Source organism: Colobus angolensis, unplaced genomic scaffold (assembly GCF_000951035.1).
Source record: "Colobus angolensis palliatus isolate OR3802 unplaced genomic scaffold, Cang.pa_1.0 Scaffold168, whole genome shotgun sequence".
In the NCBI taxonomy this organism is placed as follows: domain Eukaryota; kingdom Metazoa; phylum Chordata; class Mammalia; order Primates; family Cercopithecidae; genus Colobus; species Colobus angolensis.
Genome location: NW_012114799.1, coordinates 4,787,014 through 4,810,730, shown reverse-complemented (window position 1 = coordinate 4,810,730; position 23,717 = coordinate 4,787,014). Strand labels below are relative to the sequence as shown.

General features: G+C 38.2%; 1 protein-coding gene across 3 annotated transcripts in view; it reads right to left on the bottom strand.

The window, feature by feature from the left end:
• The window catches only part of RAB3GAP1 (RAB3 GTPase activating protein subunit 1 (catalytic)), a 110,838-nt gene extending 87,386 nt beyond the window's left edge, over nt 1–23,452 (bottom strand). For 2 of the 3 annotated variants that reach the window (XM_011937722.1, XM_011937723.1), the window contains exons 1-3: nt 23,398–23,452; nt 23,237–23,292; nt 18,022–18,097 (exon numbers count right to left, since the gene is read on the bottom strand). In XM_011937722.1, coding sequence (XP_011793112.1) covers nt 18,022–18,097; nt 23,237–23,292; nt 23,398–23,415 — 150 coding nt within the window. In that variant the 5' untranslated portion in view covers nt 23,416–23,452. The remainder of the gene's footprint in view (nt 1–18,021; nt 18,098–23,236; nt 23,293–23,397) is intronic. The other variant, XM_011937724.1, reaches the window with a different exon arrangement.
• Between the last annotated feature and the right edge of the window lie 265 nt (nt 23,453–23,717).

Here is a 23,717-nt window from a genome sequence, read left to right as displayed (position 1 = left end):
AAAAAAAAAAAAAAAATTATGTTACAGAAATACTCATACAAATATGCAAGAGTAGTATTCACAAAGAGAAGGAGATTGGTGGGCTCAAATGAAAATGTCTACAGAGATTGACACTCTGTGACCACACAATGAAATAAAAAAAGTTTTTGATCCTATGAATCCCACGAATTTTAGTTCCTCACTCTCAAATGAGTAGATAGAGATCATCAGATACTTGAGGAAAACCCCCATATGAAGGAAACAGTGACCCCCCCAACAAAAAAAAGACAAATATGCAAGAGTATGTAGAACAATGCTTACCACCACAGTACCTTAACTGCAAAAACTGGAAAGTAAATATTCTTCAATAGGAATATGTATAAACACATCATGATAATCATACAACAGATTACAATGCAAGCATTAAAGTAACAAGAGATGTTTATGTCCTATCTTACAAACACGCCAAGATACAGTTTAAAAAAAGAAGATAACTGTAATAAAAAGTGATTGATCTTTTTTTCAAGGTACAATGTATGCACATGGAACTGTTAAAAGTTATTCTGAAAAGTAAATGAATGGAGAAGTGAGGAGGAGGGGACTATCACTTTTTTATACATATGCATCATTTGGTGTGGTTACATTATTTCTATAATTAAAGGTCTCTAAAATTTTTTAATGAAAGAATTTCCTACTCAAAAAGTAGAAAAGAACAAGGGAAACAATGGGGACTGGTTCCATAGGACAGTCTTCTAGGCCCTTAAGACAGATGCCTTGCCTAAAATATTTCCCCATATAATTTTAAAGTGTTTACTTTTCTTACATTTTTCTGAAATTCCAGAAGCATTTTTTTTAAACGTTAAAAACTTGAGGACTAAATGATGCAAAGTATGGAGTCCTGATTAGTAAGTAACAAGGAAGGGTTCCCAGGCGGGGGAGAAAACTTGTTCCAAGAGACAACTAACCACAAACAACCTGCTGGCACAACATTCTGTTCCCAAATACCTCACCCATACATGGCTCCTTTGTCATGACCCTATAAAACTTCCCTCCACGGCTGGGCGCGGTGGCTCACGCCTGTAATCCCAGCACTTTGGGGGGCTGAGGCGGGCGGATCACTAGGTCAGGAGATCGAGACCATCCTGGCAAACATGGTGAAACCCCGTCTCTACTAAAAATACAAAAATATTAGCCAGGCGTGGTGGCAGGCACCTGTACTCCCAGCTACTAGGGAGGCTGAGGCAGGAGAATGGCATGAACCTGGGGGGGCGGAGCTTGCAGTGAGTAGACATCGTGCCACTGCACTCCAGCCTGGGCAACAAAGCAAGACTCTGTCTCAAAAAAACAAAACAAAAACAAAAACAAACAAAACAAAAACTTCCCTCCAGCTCCTGCCCCTTAGTAGACAGCCCCTTCTCTGCTGTGCTGCCAGTATCATATCTTCATACTTCCTCTAATACATACTTCCTCTAAATATATCTACGTACTTTCTCTAAATCTGCCTGTCTTTACCTACAACTGTCTTGGTAAATCCTTTACTGTCCATGACACTGGCCCCAGCCAGTGGCACCTGCAACATTTTGGTGGCCCTTCTGGGGAGTGCCTGGGGACTGCTTGGGGAGCTCTCTCTTACTGTCTGCTTTTCGTCTCCTCCAACTCCAGTCTCTTGATGGACAGTGCCCAAGCCTGGAGACAACTGAAGGTTCCTGGCCAGGGCCAGTAAAAAGATGTCTGACTTGCTACCCAATCGGGTAAGAGTTCAAAGTTTGCTTTCCTTTTTAGTCTTCTGGCGGACAAAGTCTAGTATTCCTCCGGCAATGAATGACAGCTGACCAGGGCCACTCCCTGGTGTAGCCTGAAGGCTAGGGCCTGAACAGATTTGGCTGCCTTATCCAGAAAGGATAGGAGAGAGCTTATCCTTTCCGGTCAAAAGTCCCCAAACCCTAAGTTCGGCGTAACTGGCGGCAGAAGCTCGACCAGGGCTAACCTATACACATTTGGTGGAACTCAGATGTCCTCTTTCTCACTCTCCCACATAAGACAGCCAATCCTCCTGCTCTAGACATCTTAAGCCAGGTAATCCCAAACAGCACCAGGACAGTGAGTCTTCCCTCAACCCTTTCCCCTCCTACCTAGATTGAGCACCCAGCGCAATTTGTACCTAGACTAACCTGGGGTCTCTCACCTAGTGTTCATCCAGTGTAAGGCCCTAGTGCCAGGAGATCCTTGCCAGTAGGTGGAATGCCCCTTTGGAAAGTGCATTGAGAAGTCCCTCAGCAGATGTGAGTGGATCCCTTATCCCTTGGTGGGATGCCCTGGGAGAAACTGCAGTTTGCATCCCCAGCAGACATTTTTTATGGTCCCATCATGGGACAAAGCCCCTCAGTTCCCTCAGATTCACCCCTGGGCTGCATTTTAAAGCACTGGGATAAATTTAACCCTCAGACTCTCAAAAAGAAATGTCTAATTTTCTTTTAGCATGACTGCTATGCAAGAAATCCTCAAATTAACCTCGTCAGTCTTTTATAACTGAGAGTAGAATGAGGAGGACAGGGCTAAAGAGAAAGAAAAACACAGGAACACAAGTCAGGTTCAATTGCTGGCTGCTTTATAAGCCCCCAGCCTCCTCCAGGTTGCCTTAAGGACACTCCTCCAGGTAACTGCCACCAGTGCAGAAGGCCAGGCCACTAGGAGGCAAAACTGCCCCCAATGAGATACATGGGAAAGAACCCTGTACAGTTTGTCCCTGTCACATGCTCAGTCATTAAAAACAGGACTGCCTGAGGGCCAAAGGGCCCCCAGGACAATCCCAAACACTGATGGCCTTGAGCTGAGGGGTCTCTCTGCTCTACCTGGCTTCCAAATCAGACATTGGCATCAACAAAACAAAGCCAAGGGTAACTCTGTAGGATGCAAATGAAATTATAAATTTCCCTTTTGGGTTCAAGAGCTGCCTACTCTGTACTAATCTCCTTCCCTGAGCAACACTCCTCCAAATTCTGTTGGGTAAGGGGGGCAAATGCACTCCCTCTCTCCATCCAAAAGAAAAAAATCACACCCCTTTATATTACTTAAGGGACCAATTACCATTCTCCCACCAGTCCTGGGTAATGTCTAAATATTCCACACCCCTTTGGGGCAAAAATATACTTTCCAAGATGGGTGTCTGCTTACTATTTACCCAATCTCTGAATTAATCTTTCCCTCTAAAGCCCTATTTCTCCCGGGAAAGCTACCTAAATCTTTAACCAATAACTTCAACCTAGATAGTCCTACCCCTGGGCTTAAAAATAGCCGACACTTACTCAGATAGACCCTAGCAGGAAATCTAACTGGGCAATCTCTTGAAGGGGGATAACTTCTACAGTATGTAGACAACTTCCCTATCTGCTCCCCTTCACAGGCTCACACAGCAACATATAATACAAACCATAACTCACTAACAGAAGAAAAATAATTTCTGCCTAATTAAAGGTTATAATGGTAAAGAGGTATTGTTGGTAAGGAAGGTTATAAAAAAGTATTTTATATGAGAAAGAATCTTGTATGGTAATTTCTTGTCCTAAAGTAAAATAACTGGTTGTTTAAAAATAAGGGATGTTCAGGACAAGTCAAAAAAGTCCAAGCATACAATAGATGGTCTACGTAAGTCATGAGAAAATTGTGACAGGAAATTTATAAAAAGAATATTGTATGTAATTAAAGCATAATAGTCTCTCTAAAATTCGCTCCCTATGTTGTGTCTAATTAAATTAAAACACTTTTTCATCAAGTTTGACTTCCAGGTTAGCCAAATGGGCTTCCAATAAGGACAAAAAGTCACATTGCAAAAGGTTTTTTGCCTTTTTGATACCTGGCTTAAAAAACAAAACTTTCTCTTATAGAATTCTACAGTTTCACCTACAAATGACACTGCAAACGGGATATCAGTCTCTCCCCAATGATGCCTGCTACCTTTATGAATCTTCCCTGGATTCAGTTGAATGCTAGTTATGTCTTAACGTGCTCTCCCTCTCTGATAAGCCCTGCCTCCAACAAGATCCGGTATCTGGCTGAGCACCGTGGCTCATGCCTATAATCCCAGCACTTTGGGAGGCTGAGGTAGGAGGATCACTTGAGGTCAGGAGTTTGAGACTAGCCTGGTCAACATGGTGAAACCCCATCTCTACTAATACAAAAAAGTAGCCAGGCATGGTGGTGTGCACCTGTGGTCACAGCTAATTGGGAGGCTGAGGCATGAGAACTGCTTGAACCCTCGAGGTGGAGGTTGCAATGGGCCAAGATCATGCTACCGGATTCCAGCCTGGGCGATAAAGCGAGACTCATCTAAAAAAAAAAAAAAAAGAAAGAAAGAAAGAAAAAAAGATCCAATACAATATCCTAAGTCCCACAATCCAGGACAATGACCCACAGTCTCCTGACAGACCAACAGCCATTGGCAGGATCAGTGCCATATCCATAGTTAGCAGGATGTGGTTGGGAAATGAGACTTCCACCCCCAATGTCAAAGACTTGTCATTGTTGTTCTGTTGGGGGGGAATGTGGAATCCTGATAGGTAAGCAACAATAGGGAAGGGGAGCACGTAGCCCCAGGAACATAACCTCATCCTGCACTTAGCCCCCTCCTGCCCCTTCCTCTTTACAGACAGCCCCTTCTCTGATGTGCTGCACCTTGCACCCTTGCAACATATCTTTGTATCTTCATACTTTCTCTAATAAATCTTCCTTTTTTTAAAAAAACCTACAACTGTTTTGGTAAATTATTTTACTACCTGCAACACCAGCCCCAGCCACTTGCACCCACAACAGAAAGGAATTCAAAGATAGGAGCCTAAAAGAAGTTTCTCTGAATACTTTAGTAAAATATGAAACCAAACTAATCCATTCAAATATTCAAATATTTTATTCATCCATTCAAATATTTTAAATAAATTAATAAAACTGCTTTCCACTGATTAGGATTAGCATGGTACTTTGGACAGCGGATGAAGATAGAGGGTAGAGACTGGAAGCAAAGGAAAAAAGTGGGCAATTTTGGGGCATTTAAGGGCCAGTAAAATGAGGCTCTGGACCTCATGGCCAGGATACTAGGATTACAAAAACAGGTAAGAAGGTAGAAGGGTATCAAGGACAAATTTCACCAACTTAAAAACTACCAGATCTGTATATGAGTAAACTGTGACTTCCACACAAACCTGTAGTCTCTATCATACAAACTGTCCCAAAAGTACATGTTCAAGTAAGCCTGTGTATATATATATATTGTCAAAATGAAACATATTAATTTTTAAAATAAATATATACCAAAATATTTTTAAACATTAGCTTTTATTTAACCTTTTTGGGGTCATGGGCTCCTCTGAGTATCTGACAAAAGTCGTGGATGATCTCCCAAGAAAATTCACATTCAAAATTAAGAATGCATACAATTCAAAGAGACCCAAGACTCTGGATTAAGAATTCCCTTTATAGGCCAGGCACAACAGCTCACGCTTGTAATCCCAATACTTTGGTCAGATCACAAGGTCAAGAGTTTGAGACCAGCCTAACCAACACGGAGAAAGCCCGTCTCTACTAAAAATACAAAATTAGCCAGGCGTGGTGGCAGGCACCTGTAATCCCAGATACTCGGGAGGCTGAGGCAGGAGAATTGCTTGAACCCGGCAGGCGGAGGTTGCAGTGAGCCAAGATCACACCACTACACTCCAGCCTGGAGACAGAGCTAGACTCTGTCTCAAAAAGAAAAAAAAAAAAAAAAAAGAATTCCCTTTACAGGCCAGGAGTTTCAGACCAGTCTGGATAACAATTCAGGACCCCATTTCTACTTAAAAAACTAAATACAGAAAGAACACCCATTCTATACCATGGTAAAGTCCTATCCACAATGAGCTATGTGGCTTTTAAACTGCTTGAACTCTAACTGCCTGAACAGTTCCAGGTCATTAGCTACACATGTTGACCTAAAAGAAGAAGCTGAGGCAAAATTAACAAAGGGACTTTGTTTGGGCCAAAGTTGAGGACTGCAGCCCAGCACATATTTCCAAGCTGCCTTGGGGAGTACTCTGTCTGCCTCTGTTACAAACAGGTTTTTAAAGGAAACAAGGAGTGGGCTGATACAAAGTTGTTTGACAGGAATTCTCATTGGTTTACAGAGATAACATTGATTAGTGATTGCCTATACACTGTTAAACTACAGGGTATGAATTATAATATCCATCATATGGCATTGTATGGCTACTTGGCATCAATTAAGAACCCACATAGCAAGTGGCTTCAAGGTAATTATTCAGCTCAGGAGAGGTGAGACTGCTGTCACATTTTAAATGACTCTCTGTGATGGATAATTTAAAGAAGCTCCCATTCCTCAGACAAAAAGGTTTTTTTTCCTTTCCTGGAGGGAGGCACAGAGAGAATGACAGCTGAGATAAAATGACTGTGGAGTAAAGGGAAAAGGGTTTAACAATCTGGAGGTGAGGGAGGGCAGGGGGAGAAGGGTTTTTTTTTTTTTTTTTTCTGAGACAGAACCTTGCTCTGTCGCCCAGGCTGGAGTGCAGTGGCCGGATCTCAGCTCACTGCAAGCTCCGCCTCCCGGGTTCACACCATTCTCCTGCCTCAGCCTCCAGAGTAGCTGGGACTACAGGCGCCCGCCACCACGCCCGGCTAGTTGAACATTGTTTTAATAAACAGGAAGTAAGGGGGATAATTCCTACTGCACAGTAGGCTCTCCACAAATAAATGAATGAAAAAATGAATAAAACGAACAAAAAGAAGTAGTTGAGAGGATGAACAGTCTTTTATGAAATGGCCCCAGAAGTAGAAAGAAAAAAATTAATATTTTATTTGCTACCCTGTAAACGTATCTTAAACATATCCGTTCTATAGAAAAATGCAACTGAAATTCTCAACAACCATTTTTACAAAGTTTTAGAAAATGACTCATCCATAAAACTTGCCAATTTATAAAAAATTAATTAGATGGAAAAATCAAATTACTAAATCAAAAACCTAAAGGGAAAAATTACTAAATGAAGAAAAAAAGTACAGAAAATGGTTAATTATAAAACTAAATGCAGAAAAATTCAACTACACAGTTATTTTAAAATGTACCAGACCATCCAGAAGACTTTCCATCTTCTGTACAATGCTTTTAAAAATGCCACCATCACCATATTTTAACAAAATTCCCAGGTAAGTAAATGTGGTGTGTTTACACTGCATATCTTATACGACGTGAACATGCCAAGTTCAAGGGATTAATAGTGTATTCTGGGGAGTCAATCAACAAACATGTACTAAGCATACGCCAGGCAATGTGTCATGTATGTAATAAATGAACTATCAAATTAACTGTTATTACTAATAATACCAAATTACACCCTCTGTATGCCAGACCATAAAAAAGGTTAAGAGTCACCGCAATAGAGATATAACTGCCAAAATCCCCCATAATGATTACGGCTTTGTTAATTTTTTGTGAAAAATCTTTTCTTGTTGCATTTGTTATAACAAAATGTGATCCCTACCCAGTCAAGTGGTAAAATTTAAGTTAGGGTGTCATGTAATGAAAATGAGTATTAATTTATGAAAAGCTCTCACAGCAGACTGATGTTGTTTAGAATCACAGTGAAATTTCATTACATCACTGTCTAAAATAAGTACAGATTTTTTTTTTTTTTTTTGAAATGGAGTCTCACTCTGTCACCCAGGCAGGAGTACAGTGGCGCGATCTCAGCTCACTGCAACCTCCGCCTCCCCAGTTCAAACGACTCTCCTGCCTCAGTCTCCCAAGTAGCTGGGATTACAGGTGTCTGCCACCATACCCAGCTAATTTTTGTATTTTTAGCAGAGACAGGGTTTCACTACGTTGGCCAGGCTGGTCTTGAACTCCTGACCTCTGGTGATCTGCCCACCTCATCCTCCCAAAGTGATGGGATTACAGCTGTCAGCCACAGCACCCAGCCTCTTTTTTTTTTTTAAGAGAGATTTTTATAGTCTACTTCCTTTAGTGGCATATATCTTAAACCAAATTTAAGTTCAAAGTAAAATTCATAATGCACAATGCACATTGAAAATTTCACTTATCATACTGAGAGAAAAATTTATCACACATGTAGTTATTGTGCTATAACTAAATGGTAAATCATTAAAAATATATAAAAGAATTAGGAAATAATAGAACTAAAAATGTGTACATAAATATTTTATTCTTATCTACCTCAGAATTAAACTTGAGCTTTTTCAGCCAGAATATATTACATAAAGCTTTCCCCCAGCTAGGTGCTATGCTTTTAGCTGCCAGGTGCTCTAAAAAACAATGAATCATTTTTATTGCAATAGATTGTTAAATAATTCTATGTTTATATCCTACTCTACTTAAGCAAATATCATTTTACTGACTCTAGTAAATACTTGTAAGAGGCCAGGTTCAGTGGATCACACCTGTAATCCTAGCATTTTGAGAGGCTGAGGCAGGAGAAGCACTTGAGTCCAGGAATTCAAGACTAGCCTGGGCAACATGGTGAGACCTTGTTTCAACAGAAAAAAAATTTTTAACCAATTACTGGGCATGGTGGCATGTACCTGTAGTCCCAGCTACTCAGGAGCCTGAGGTAGAAGGATAACCTGAGTCCAGGAGGCTGAGGCTCCATCCAATGAGCCAAGATTGTGCCACCACACTCTAGCCTGGGTAACAGCAAGACCCTCTCTCAAAAATAATAACAGCAATTAAGACAGAAAGACAAAAATAAATAATGACTAACAGTAACTGAGACAGCACAATGCCACAAAGCAAATGAGCAACAGAATTCGGATTCCAACACAAGCTGTACAACTTTAGAGTGCATATTCTTCATCACCTATGTATGCTATTCTGCCTCTTAAAGATATCTCCTGCTATTTTTATATTACAATAATAAAAATGTTGACAACAATAACAGCAAAAAACTCCCGAAACTTCCAATTCGAATGAATCGGAGATATAACAAAACACCAATTTTTTTCTTCTACATAATATCCAAAGAACCTATAGACACTATGGTTATGATTTAAAGGAAAAATAAAAATGAAAAGGGAAAAAAAACAAACTACAAACCTTATCTTACATGTCCCATTCCAACAAGGTTGTAAGCAGCTCAATGTTGCTTTTGTTTTTATTTACTTCATTTCAGAAATACTGCATTCTCATCAGTGACTGATCCTCAACCTTCTATAGTTTCAAAAAACTTCAGCTTTGATAAAACATACACTCCCCCACATTAATACTCTATAAAACACCAAAATGTTCGGAGATAATGCAAATAAAGGAATCTAAACACCAAAATGTTCGGAGATAATGCAAATAAAGGAATCTAAACTGTTTATATAAAGTTTATATAAGTCCCAAATTTGAATTATTATCATAACTTAGTTTGGGAAGTTTCTAATTGAGAAAATTTATAATTGAAATTCATCTTAAATTTGCCATATGAACTTTAAGTACTGAAGTGCCATTCCAATCTACTGAGTGAAAAATGTGAACTCATTTCAACATTACTGTAGTCATTATTCTTCTATTAATACTCTAAAGTTAATTCTTCTTCCATGAATTTTTCAGGGAGATACGAGTCAGTCACTGACTAAACAGTTCTATTACTGGATTATGACATACCTAAACTTAACATTTCATTAAAAGTACTTAAAATTTTTGCTAGCTAAATAGAATCATAAAATTACAAAGCTAAAAGGAACTTAAAAGGTCATTTCTTTATTTCCCTTCCCTTCAAGAAGGATCATACTCATACCACCAAGATTTTTATCTATTTTATAAAGCCCCAGACAACAGAATCCCAAAATCTGCCTTAGAAACCTATTTTAATACTCATTCGAAGTAATTTTACTCATGCTTAAATTGCTGAAACCAAAAAGGACACAGTAAAGTAGAACCAACATGAGTTTTGAAGGCAACACCTAACTTTAATCCCGTTTATACCAAAACTACTGGCGAAATGACACTGGGCAAATTACACTACCACATAAACTCAAAGCTTTATTTCTTGTCCATAAAATGGGGTTATAACTAACTGTTGTAATCTGTTTAAGGATTAAATTAACAGACACAGTCCCAACTATAGTGCATGATACCAGTACCATACCTGGTGCTCAACAATTGCCATTTCCTTCCCTTTTAAAATCATTTCCCAGCACTTTGGGTTCTGGTAATGGTGAAGCAACTTGGTCAGATACACTTTCCTATAAAATCTGGACAAAAACACCATTTTTCAATGCTTTGGAGAGAGACCAAATGCAGACAGAAGCTGAGAAGAGTTTACCCATGAAGAAAAGAAAGTGTATCTGACAACAGGCACTTGTTTATACCTTTTTGTCTAACAGCAATTCTCAAACTTTCTGGACTCAGGACTCCCTTACACTCTTAAAAATTACTGGCCGGGTGCAGTGGCTCACGCCTGTAATCCCAGCACGTTGGGAGGCTGAGGCAGGCAGATCACAAGGTCAAAAGGTTGAGACCATTCTGGCCAACATGGTGAAACCTCGTCTCTACTAAAAATACAAAAAAAAAAAAAAATTAGCTGGGCATGGTGGCACGCACCTATAGTTCCAGCTACTCAGGATACCAAGGCAAGAGAATCACTTGAACCCGGGAGGCAAAGGTTGCAGTGAGCTGAGATTGCGCCACTGCACTCCAGCCTGGTGACAGAGTGAGACTCCCTCTCAAAAAAAAAAAAAAATTTCTGAAGATCCCGCATTAGAAATTTTAAGAGATCCTTTCATATTTCAAAAGCGTGACGTTTAAGTTTTCATGCACCCATGAGACGTGCCTCCCTCAGACATTGTCACAACATCGGTACATTACCATCTGACATGAAAATACAAAAAAACTGAAAGAAAAAAATTGCAATTTATTAATTCATTACAAACAATGAACTTTTTATATCTTAACATATAAGTTCTAACGACATTTTCTGGAACAAACAAAAATATTAATGAGAAGAGTAGCCCTATTCTACCTTTTTGCAAATCTGTTTAATGTATAGTTTTTAAAAAGTTAACTGTATTCTCATATCTGCTTCTGCAATGAATCACTGCAATCCATTGCTCTAGTTGAAGTACATGAAGAAAATTTGGCCTCAAGTACACACGTACCTAACTGGAAAAGGCAGGGACCCTGATCACCCCTTGCAAAGCACTCAGAGACAGACAACGGTCCTCAGATAACACACTGAGAATTGCTGATCTAAGGGGGCTCTAATCTGTGTACAACTTGGGAAGCAGAAAGATATAGCTTTACCGAATTTAGGTGACACCAGACAAAGTTTGAGGTTGACAGGGCAGTTCTAACATTGAGGTGTAAATTCTGGAAAGGAAGAAGCCAACAGGGGCTAAGTCCCCAAAATTTATGTATAAACTGTCCCAAACCTTGGCTATCTGCTAAACTATGCATGTGCACAGGAGATTCTAGGGTACAATGACAAAGAAAGAGCTAGAAAGAAAAGATTTCAGCTGCTGCCATCACTGAAAAGAGAATGCAGTTTCAATCCAGCCAAGCAAAACACGAGCTAGAACCAAAAAAAAATACTCTTCAGAGTATCTAACACAACATAAATGTTAGAAAGTTTATGAATGAAAATTTATGCTTACATTATAAATAAAATGTAACTACATTTCGTCTCTACACTTCATAATGTAAGCATGAAACTTTAAAATTACTGGATAAACATATCAAAATAAAAACACCTCAGGAAAAAAAACAAAAAAACAGCAAAATGTGACCTCTACTCAAAAAAAAACCAAAAAAACAAAAACAAAAACAAAAAACACAGTCAACAGAAACCAACCCCAAAAAGACCTAGTCATGCAACTTGCATTAGACTAGCTATAATAAATACACTCAAGGACTAAAGAAACTATTTTCAAAACAAACTTAGAGATGAGGAATCCCAGAGAATTGAAAATTACTCATAAGAATCAAATGAAAATTCTAGACCTAAAAAGTACAACAACTGAACTGAAAAATACAGCAGGTAGGCTTAACAGCAAGTTGGAATCAACAGAAGAAAGAATAAATGAACTTGAAATCAAGAGAAACTATCCAACCTAAAGAACAGAGAGAAAAAAGACTGACAGCAGAACCTCAGAGACCTACCTGGGGGTCAGGATCAACAAGTCAAATGTTAAGTATAGCTTAAGTCACAGAAAAAGAGTAGAGAATGGGGCAAAAAAAAAAATTGAAGATATAATGACCTGACACGCCCCCAATGTGGTGAAAAACAAAAGTTTATCCAATATCAATATAAACCCTATGCAGCAAAAATACAAAGAAAACATATCTGTGCACATCACAGTCAGATAGCTTAAGTAAATTTTTTTTAAAGAAAAGAATCTCAAAAGCAGCCAGAGAAAAATAACAAAGTCAAACAAAAATATGAATATATCTACCTTCTCCTTAGAAACTACAGAGAACAGAAGACAATGGAACTATATCTTTATAGAAGTGGAAAAAATAACCATCAAGCCAGCACTCTTAAGCAAAACTATCCTTCAAAAATACGGCAAAATCTTTCAGGAAAACAAAAACAAAATTTGTAGCCAGCCAAAAGTATGGCAGTTCCCCAGAAAGTTAAAAATAGAATCATCAAATAATTCAGCAATTCCACTTCTGGGTATAAACCTAAAAGCACTGAAAGCAGGAACCTGACAGATATTTGTACATTCATGTTCATAGCAGCATTATTTATAATGGCTAAAAGGTAGAAGCAACCCAAGCAACAAGGAGTTCTTGTTTAATGGGTACTTTCAGTTTGTGCTGATGAAGTAAGTTCTGGATGTGGATGGTGGCAATGACTGCACAATAATGTGAAAGTACTTAATGCCACTAAATTTTACACTTAAAAATTGTTAAAATGGTAAATCTTATATTTTACAACAAAAAAATTGTTTTAATCAACATAATTTACCATATTCAGAAAATAAAAAAGAAAAACCATATGATCATCTCAATAGATGCTAAAGATTTTACTAACTTGAATACTCATTTACAACAAAAACAAAATACTTTCAGCAAATTAAGAAAATAATTTAATCAGTCTTCTGGACACCTATTAAAAAACCTACAGTTAACCTAAGTTTTGAAGCACTGAACATTTCCCCCACCTCACATTTAACGAGGGCAAGGATGTCTACTTGCAGCAGTTTTACTCAACATGTTACTGAAGGTTTGGGATAGTACAATAATAGTAATAAAGGTATAAAAATTGGAAGGAAAGTAAAACTGCACCTATTTGTGTGCAACATAACTATTAATGTAGAAAAATGCAGAAGAATTAAATGATTATGATTAATAGGTGTGTTTAGCCAGGCGTTATGACACAAAGTTAACATACAAAATTTTACTGTGTATCTAAGTACTAGCAATGAACAACTGGAAAACAAAACTAAAAAACAATTCCATTTATTTTTGCATCATACAACATAAAATGCTTAGTAATAAAGTTAACAAAGGATATACAAGACCTCTACCAAAATTGCAAAATGTTGCTGAGAAAAATTAAAGATGACCTAAATAAATGGAGAGATGTGCCATGTTCATGATTGGACGTTTCAAGACTGTTAACATGTCTCCAAAGTGATCTACAAATTCAACACAACCCCAATTACAGTCTCAGTATAATCATAGCCCTTTTTATAATAATAAGCCTATTCTAAAATTCATAATTGAAACACAAAAGATCTAAAATCTTGGGAAAACAACAAAGATGGAGAATTTACATTAACATCAAGATTTACTAAAAAGCCGTTCAATGGTTCTCAGCTGGGGCCAATTTTGTCCCTCAGTGGGCATTTGGCAATATCTGGATACGATTTTGGTTGTCACAACCGGAAAAACGTTACTGGCATCTAGCAGGTAGAAATCAAAGATACTATTAAACATCTGACAATGCATAAAAACCCTGTCTCTACTAAAAATAAAAGAGTAGCCAGGTGCGGTGGCAGGTGCCTGTAATCTCAGCTACTGGGGAGGCTGAGGCGAGAGAATAGCTTGAACCTGGGAGGCGGAGGCTGCAGTGAGCCAAGATTGAGCACTCCAGCCTGGGAGACAGAGTGAGACTCTGTCTCAGAAAAAAAAAAAAAAAGACAATATGGTATTGACATAAGGATAGTCAAATAGATTAATGAAACAGAATGCAGACTCCAGAAGTAGACTTCTTAGGTCAACTATTCAATAAAGGTGACAAAGCAACTCAACGGAAAAGGTGTTTTCCAAAGTAGGTTCTAGAACAACAGGATATCCATACGCAAAAAAAAAAAAAGAAAGAAGAAACTTGATCTCTACTTCCCTCCATATAGTATAGCTCAAAATAAATCACAGACCTAAACAAAAGTTAAATGATAAATTGATAAAGTTTCTAGAAAAATGCATTAAAAAGATCTTCACAACCTAGAAAAACTACTGAGAAAAGACTTAAAAGCAGAATATATAATACAAAAAAACAAAAACAAAAACACTAAAGAACTCCTACAACTCAATAAAAACAAAATCCAATCTTTAAAATAGATAAAGAACTTGAAAAAGACATTTCACAAAGGAAGATAAACAAATGGCTAAGTGCATGAAAATTCAAAGTGGTCAGTATTAATATCATCATAGAAATACAAACTAAAACCAAAATGAGAAATATAAATTAAAAGCACAAACTACATACCCATTAAGATGACTAAAATATACAAGACTGCAAACAACTGATTGTTGGTGAGAATGTAGAGCAACATAACCTCCCATGTATTGACAGTGGGCAGGTAAAACAGTACAAAAAGCTCTAGCTGTTTCACCTATCCTACTACCCAGTGATTCCAATCCTAGGCATTTACTCAAGAGAAATAAAAACATAAGTCCACAAAAAGCCTCATACAATAAGGTTCTGCTTTATTCCTAATAGTATGTAAGTGGACAAGTGAAAGAAACCATGTATATTCATAAAACAGACCACTTATTACACAGCAATAAAGAGAAATGAAATTCTGATATGTACAACAACCTAGATGAATCTAAAAACATTATGGTGCATAAAGGATGTCAGCGACATTTATGGTCACCTAAATTTAAATTCTAGAGCGGGTGACAGTAATTTATGTTTATTAAAAAAAAAAAAAAAAAAGGCTGGGCCCAGTGGTTCACACCTGTAATCCCAGCACTTTGGGAGGCCAGGGCAAGCGGATTGCTTTAGGCCAGGAATTGGAGACCAGCCTGGTCAACATGGCGAAAATACAAAATACCAGAAACACAAAAATAGCCAGGCAAAGTGGCACATGCCTGTAATCTCAGTTTCTTGGGAGGCTAAGGCATGTGAATTGCTTGAACCCGGGAGGCAGAGGTTGCAATGAACCGAGATCACATCACAGCACTCCAGCCTGGGCGACACAGCAAGACTCTGTCTCAAATAATAATAATAATAATAATAATAATAATAATAGCAGATGACTGGAGGGCATGGGAATTAACCAGAAAGGGTCACTAAGGATCTTCCTGGGGTAACAGAGCTGTCCTCTATCTTGATAGGAGTGTAAGTTATACCCGTGTGAACATTTGTCAAAATCAAGCAGTTAAGTTTGATGCATTACAATGCATATAAATCTTACCCAAAAAAACTATCTAAAAAATCTAGTGGAGGCAGGGGATTAAACAGAGGTACAACTCAAACAGGAAACGGCAAAGTATTAATCGTTGACACTAAGTGATGGGTACATGGGCGTTCATTATACTATTCTGTTCACCTTATGTATGTTTGAAATTTTCCATAATCAAAGGTTTTAATAAAATAATTTCCCTTAATTCCCCCTCAGTGGAGGAAGAAAATTAATAATCACTGTCCTTCATATAAATTAAACTCTTCTGAGGAAGTCTCTAAATGTTCTTTTCTACACCAAACAATCCCTGTCCTCTATACTTTCTTCCTATTCATCATAGTTATAGCTCACCTTGAAATCTGCCCATATTTTCCGTATCTTATTTATGTACTACTATCTAGCAGGGAGAAACAGACTGGAACTAACACTTCATTAGCCTCTACTACATGTCTGGCAGTATGCTACCTACTTTAAATAATTACCCACTTAGGCCGGGCGCGGTGGCTCAAGCCTGTAATCCCAGCACTTTGGGAGGCCGAGACGGGCGGATCACGAGGTCAGGAGATCAAGACCATCCTGGCTAACACGGTGAAACCCCATCTCTAATAAAAAACACAAAAAACTAGCCGGGCGAGGTGGCGGTCGCCTGTAGTCCCAGCTACTCTGGAGGCTGAGGCAGGAGAATGGCGTGAACCCGGGAGGCGGAGCTTGCAGTGAGCTGAGATCCGGCCACTGCACTCCAGCCTGGGCGATAGAGCAAGACTCCGTCTCAAAAAAAAAAAAAAAATTACCCACTTAAATCCCAAAACTGAATTTAGCATCTAAAACTTTAATCCTTAGAGTGACTTTAGTTAACACTAATTGACTGTACATTTCAAAATAGCTAAAAGACAGTAATTTGTATGTTCCTAGCATAAGGATAAATATTTTAAGGGTTCCCAATTACGCGATTTGATTATATGAATGTATCAAATTATCACATGTACCCCAAAATATGTACATCTATCATATATCAATTTAAAAAATAATAATAATATAAAATTTTAATGTTTCTTTACTGATCACCCTCACTAGAATTTATGTTCAGCGGCAACACTGATCTGATCTTGTTCACAATTTCTTCACATCAGGCACATAGCAGATACTCAGTAAATACGTATAAATCAAAGAATGAAAGAATATCAGAGCTCATAAGTACCCGATCTAGCTCTCTTTTTGGTAGTGTAAATCATTTCCTATTCTAGCTATATCCAGTTTATTTTGCCTTTAATCTTATTGGCATCTATATCAATTGCTACGTATGTGTTTCAAGTGGAATAGAATGACCCGTGTTTGAAAGCATCGCATTTTCTTTATTCACACACGTAATGTAGTAAATCAATTTATATATTGCCAAGAGTCTTTAAATGATGTATTTCTTATATGTAGTCTTACTTTTTCTGTTCATATTGATACAAATAAGGAGATTTTTTTCCTTAAGAGACCAGGTCTCACTATGTTGCCTGGCTTCCTAATGCATGTTGACAGTCTCTTTTTGATAGTATCACCATCACAAAGCTGAAAAACCCTAGCAAATATTGAGAACTCAAAGTTCCTACCACAGGGTAAATTATAATTAAATTACCATTGAATTAATAATTACTGAGTTAATAAGTTATCACTGAGTTAGTAGTATTGAGTTGTAATAAAACCAACCATAAATTTTATTTCAAAAGAATTTATCTAACAAACTAAGCATCTACATAAACTTAAAATCAAATTGTTAGATCCCTTCACAGTGAATCTAGGTTTGTTCTCAGAGTACATTCTTCATTAAACATCTGGGATGTGGCTTATGAATAAAACTACCAATACTTTAGATTAGAATTTGATTTCTACCTCAATTTTAAAGAGTAATTTTTTCATTCTTAAATAAAATCCTTAAAACATCCGTAAGTTAAAAAGTTTAAAAGGGCAGGGGGATGTTACTAGTGATATTCTAAAATACAAAAACTGACTGAAATAGTTGTTAACTACAGTAAGTCAGTGGTTAAGTACTAGAATTTTCCTCATCCGTTAAGCAAAATATGCTACCAAAGAAGCAGGTCACTGCAATGTTTCTCTGACAAACTAAAAAACTTTTAAAAATATGTTTTAACATTCCAAGGGAGACAGCAAAAGAGAAGCAAATTTCACTCACAAAGAATCACTCACAAGAATATTATATATATATATAACTTTATTATTTAAACATTTCACAAATGTCTTACATATATCATTTGCCACAGATTTAAATCCAAATTCTTCCAAATGCCATTTGATGTTTATAGATTATACATAACTTTAAAAAACATTTAATTCAAATGTGCCAAATGCAGCAAAGGGCTGGAAAATAGAGGTTTCAAAGTAAATAGTCATTTAGAGACACCAGCAAATAGATCTGACCTTTTCAAGTGGCTTTCCCAAAGAGTTTCCAATCAGTTTCCAGTCATTCAAGACTTCTTCAACTTTAGAAATAAACCTAGGAAGTGGGGAGAAAGCTTCTAAATACAACAGCACACATTTTTTCCTATTATTATATAATTTCTTTAAAAAGGTATTTTTTATATTTTAACAATTTGACCAGAGAGGACTCAGTACACTTAGTATTGCTGACTTCATTTATGGATATGGGGTAAGACAAATAATCTTTCATTCAAGAATTCTTAGGTTTTGATTCATTTATATCTACTGCTTACCCAACAAAAGCATTCTGCCTTCCACAAAATGTAAATTAAGAATTAACAAATTTCTATTAAAACGAATAAAACAAATTTGGGGCACAAATAAAAACTGACAGACTAAAATGATACTATTAAAGATAATTATGGGCTGGGTGCAGAGGCTCATGCCTGTAATCCCAGCCCTTTGGAAGGCCGAGGTGGGCAAGTCACCTGAAGTTGGGAGTTTAAGACCAGCCCAGCACAAATACAAAAAAAATTAGCCCGGTGTGGTGACACACATCTGTAATCCCAGCTATGCAGGAGGCTGAGGCACGAAAATCACATAGAAACAGACATTGCAGTGAGCAGAGATCGTGCCACTGCACTCCAGCCTGGGCGACAGAGTGAGATTCCATCTCAAAAATAAATAAATAAATAAAATTATGAAACCAATAATCTCTCTCCTACCCAAAATAACTGATGTACTTAAATAAACTTTTCCTTTAAATATATTAGGAATTCCCTGATTTACTACCCCTCCCAACAAAAAAAGAAAGTATTATTTGGGAACTTGGTTCATGAAACTAAAACAAGTTTTAATGGACAGCTGACAAGAAATTACAAGTAAATATGTCAACTTTAAGGATAACTGACAGATCTTAAAACTATTCACTAATCTTTAAATCCAATGACCAAGAAGGCCTATTAAAAAGAGAACTGAATTTTGACTAGCAACACGTTCAACATCAATAAATGAAAACTGTCAAGTCTCAGTCAAAGACACATTCAGAAGACTTGTTATTACTCTAAGTTGACTTCTTATATAAGCTGAGTATGATGCAATCTAACAGCAACATTGCTCCCTAAACACCTAGGAAGTATTACTAGAGTACTAGAGTTAATTTTAGTCAAACTGTATGAAAAGGCAACAGATTTTTTTCTTCAGTGACATTATGAACTAATATTTATGTTTTAAGGTAGTAATAATAAATCTATGATTCATCTGAGGTTTCTTAGTAAATCCTCTTTAAAATTAAATGCAGTATCAATTCATACACTAATTCATGGCAGGGGGTCAGTCATGACAATTACTAGGTTTGAAAATGAGTGCTCTAGAAACAAGTTAACATGTTTACCAAAAAGAAAAAATTTAAATACATCCACAGGCAAGCAAAAATTTGCATGAAATGTATACTACATTTATGAAAGTAAAAAAACTGGAAGTTACTTCAATGCCCAACTGCAGCAAACCCTTGTAAATTAATGGTATGTTCATCCACTCCGAGGACTAGTATGCACCCATTAAAAATCATGTCAATCAAAAGAAAATACACAAAGGCCAGGCACAGTGGCTCATGCCTGTAATCCCAGCACTTTGGGAGGCCGACACGGGTGGATCACGAGGTCAGGAGTTCAAAACCAGTTTGTCCAAGATGGTGAAACCCCATCTCTACTAAAAATACAACAAAAATTAGCTGGGCACGGTGGCATAATCCCAGCTACTCAGAAGGCTGATGCAGGAGAACTGGTTGAACCCAGGTGGCACAGGTTGCAGTGAGCCAAAATTGTGCCACTGCACCCCAGCCTGGGCGATAGAATGAGACTGTCTCAAAGAAAAAAAAAAGAAAAGAAAAGAAACATTAATATTTGATCCAAATAACACAGGTTAAAAGGAAATACGTCCAAAAATTTACAGTCATTATTTCCTGTGGTAAGTTTACAGGTGATTTTTATATTTTATTCTACTATAAGGCATTATTGTTACAGTTATAGAAGAAATGTTGTTTTTTTTTTTGAGACAGTGTCTCAACTCTGTCACCTAGGCTGGAATGCAGTGGTGTAATCACTGCTCACTGCAGTCTTGTCCTCTAGGACTCAAGCAATCCTTCTATCTCAGCCTCCTGGCTAGCTGGGACTACAGGTGCACATTACCACATCCAGCTAGCTTTTGTATTTTTAGTAGAGACAAGGTTTCACCATGCTGCCCCAGCTCCTCTTGAGCTCCTGAGCTCAAGTGATCCGCCTGCCTCAGCCTCCCTAAGTGCTGGGATTACAGGCATGAGCCACCATGCGTGGCCAGGAACGTCTTAAAATACTTATTATATGAATAATGAATTCTATCAGTACTAGCTAAGAGACTTGGACTTTATCCTACAAGTATTGAGATTTGACTAGAAAAACTAAGTAATTTTTTCCTTAAAAGCTCTCAGGAAATGAAGGGTCATTTCCTGATTCCTTACTCTATATTAGGTCCCTTTGTTATAGGTTCTTATAAGACCAGGTTTCTTTCCCTTTCTAGCTCTTACATAAACTCGTTATTATACACTTGTATTACTTGATTTGTGTCTGTAATGCACTAGACTGTACATTTAGTAAGAGCAGAAACCGTACCTGTTTTACTAACCACCACATCCCTAAATCCCTAATATGCACTGTGCTTGACCTATGGGGATTCAATAAATATTATGTCAATGAACAAACGATAAAAAGAGTTATGGGCTTCTATACAGTTCTCTCAATAAATGATCTACATAGTTCATAACATATTGTATTGATAAGATCTTTCATTTAAAATTAAACTCAAGGTTTGAGACTTCAAAGTCTTAACATTTTTTCTCATGCATTGTAAAATGCACACTACAAACAGTATAAAAGCCAAAAACAGAATTTTCTACTTTGCAATAGTTCTTATAACTACATTAATAATTATTTCCATATGCAAAGCTAAAGGACTTAATATTCCTCTTCAGGATATTTTTAACTAGGGGAAAGTGATCATTTTTCCATTCAAAACTCTGATGTTTGCCTACCCCCACCTTCCAAGATTTGAATTACATTTTTCTAACTACCTTCAAGACATCAAATTATTTCAAAATCAACAGGTTCAAAACAGGTTCAAATCTTCTCACTTTGACACTTCCTTATCTTCATTCTTTCAGGCAAAAAACTGCAGTTCACATTTGATTTTTCCCACTTTTAACGTATCATCAAGCTTATTACCTAAATCTTCTCTGAAATATGTTACAATACTCCCTTCTAGGCTCCCTTTCTATTCCAGTCCACAAATCACCATCCTAATTATGAATCAAGTTAAGTCTCCTGCCATTATTCTACATCATGTCCTAAAACCACTCTCATCATATCACCTGGCCACTCTAAAATCAAGGTCTCTCACTACTGTCTTAACCAGTGGTTCTTTCTAAGTGCGGTCTCCTGACCAGCAGCATCTGAATTCCCTGAGACCATGTTACAGAAGCAAAATTTTTAGTCCCACCTCAGACCTACAGAATCAGAAACTCTGAGAACGGTGTCCAGCGATCTATGACTGTGATGTAAATTAAAGTATGAGAATCACTGGTCATAGGAATACTGAATCTGGATTCCTGCATGTAGTTTGGGAAGATGTCCATAACCCAATCCCATCTTCCTCATTAACCTTATTTATTTCCCTTCAACAGACAGTCTTCACTCTAGTAAACATACAAGTCCCTTCAAAGGTTCATTCTCACCTATGTCTCTGCCCATGTCAGTCCATTCTCATGTTTAACCAACCACTTCCCACTTTCAAGGCCCAGCTCATTTCCTATGTTTTCTATGAAAATATCTCCAACTACTGTAGCCCACAATATCACCCCTATTTAAGTAATAATTATTTTAATTATTATTTTTATAGGTAGTATAAATTGGTTTACATTTTAACTATTTGCTGTTTGTTGTTTTTTAAAAATATATGGGTCAAGTTTCTGCTTTTCCCTTTGTATATAGCTCTGGACACCCAGTACCTGCTCAATGAAGTCTTGCCATTGTGGTTATGTCTTACTGATAATTTTATGAAGGGTACCACAGGTCTATTATTCCAACAAGGACCACCTAATGACACGACATCCACAAATTTCCTCTCCCAACCAGAAAGATTATAAAATGTTGTAACAGCGTAAACACTGACTTCGACACCCAGAAAACTGAAGGCTTTCTGTGACACTCAACAGAAACTTTCTCGATCTAAGCTATCACTCCTCCATAAACTTGGCTTTCAACTAATTTCAGTGATAGAACAGTTTCACCCAGACAGCTGTTCATCTGAGTTTGACAAGCACAGGAAGCCTGGGCACAGTACTCACTGAAATGTAACAACTTAAATCAAAGCATTCCAAAGCCACATGCAGACTTTTTTAAAAGGTTATTCTAAAAGACAGGATGGGCCAGGCGCGGAGGCTCAAACCTGTAATCTCAACATTTTGGGGGGCCGAGACTTGAGTCCAGGAGTTCAAGACTAGCCTGGGCAACACAACGAGATCTTTAAGAAATTAGTTTGGCCTGTGGCCCCAGCTCCTCCTGAGGCTAAAGCGGGAGCTTCACCTGAGCCTAGGAGTTCGAGGCCGCAGTGAGCTATGACCTCGCCATTGCACTCCAGCCTGGGCGACAGACTGAGACTCTGTCTCCAAAAATAAATAAAAATAAAAAATTAAAGACAGCATGAAGATGGTGGGAGTGTGACAGACGGACAACCACCAATACTCTGAAGAAAGACTTCCTCCTGAAAAGGGTATACCAACGTATACGGGATGGGGTGGGGGACGCACCTGCCAACTTTACTGCTTACCATAATGAGTTAAACGGTAATGAAAACCGGAACGGGTGTTGCAGCCTCGGAAATTGTTCTTGCGAGTGGGTAACAACCAGAAAACCAAAGTCTAAGGAAAGCGGTCTGACAGGAAAACAAAACTTTGGGAGAGCCTGAGCCTCAAAGATTGTCTAACGGGGGCGGGCCGCGTCTTGCCTAGACGCGAGACGCGGAAGAGGCTTGCGGTTGACCAGAGAAGAGAGGAGGAGGGGACCCGAGACCTACCGTTCCCGCAGAACCACTGGCGTCACTTGTGGTGTGTCTGGGGTCAGGGAAGCGGCTAGGGGACTCCAGGGCCCATGGGAGCTGGCAACCAAAAATGCGATTCACTCACCTTTCCCATTCCGAGGCAGTGGTGAAATCCGTGATCTCAAATACCTCGGATTCGGGCTGCGGGAAGGGGAAGAAAAGAAAAAGAAATTAAGCCGCAAGGAGACGACATGGAAGAACGAATTTAGATAGTGACTAGGATTAAGTAGGGAGCAAGGAGATCACCTCACTGTCAGCAGCCATCTTGAGGAGCGCCGGGTCGGGCGCTAAGCCTGCCGGGAAGAAGAGCGAAAGAGATGAGGAAGCCTGACGGTGAGTTGCCGTGGGCGGGGTCTGGGCGGGGCTCCGCGCGGCCCCGCCCCCTGACTCCCCGCCCCCCTGTTCAGGAGTCGCCCTAGTGAGTGGGAGTGCTGCTTCTTCGTCCCGGTCTGGAAGACTTTAGTCCGCCGTCAGCTGGTTAATAAAACTCCGCTCTAGCTGGTTTAATAAAACTTGAAAATTTCCTGTAATGAATACAGAAAGGGAACAGAAGCAAGGTATTGGGA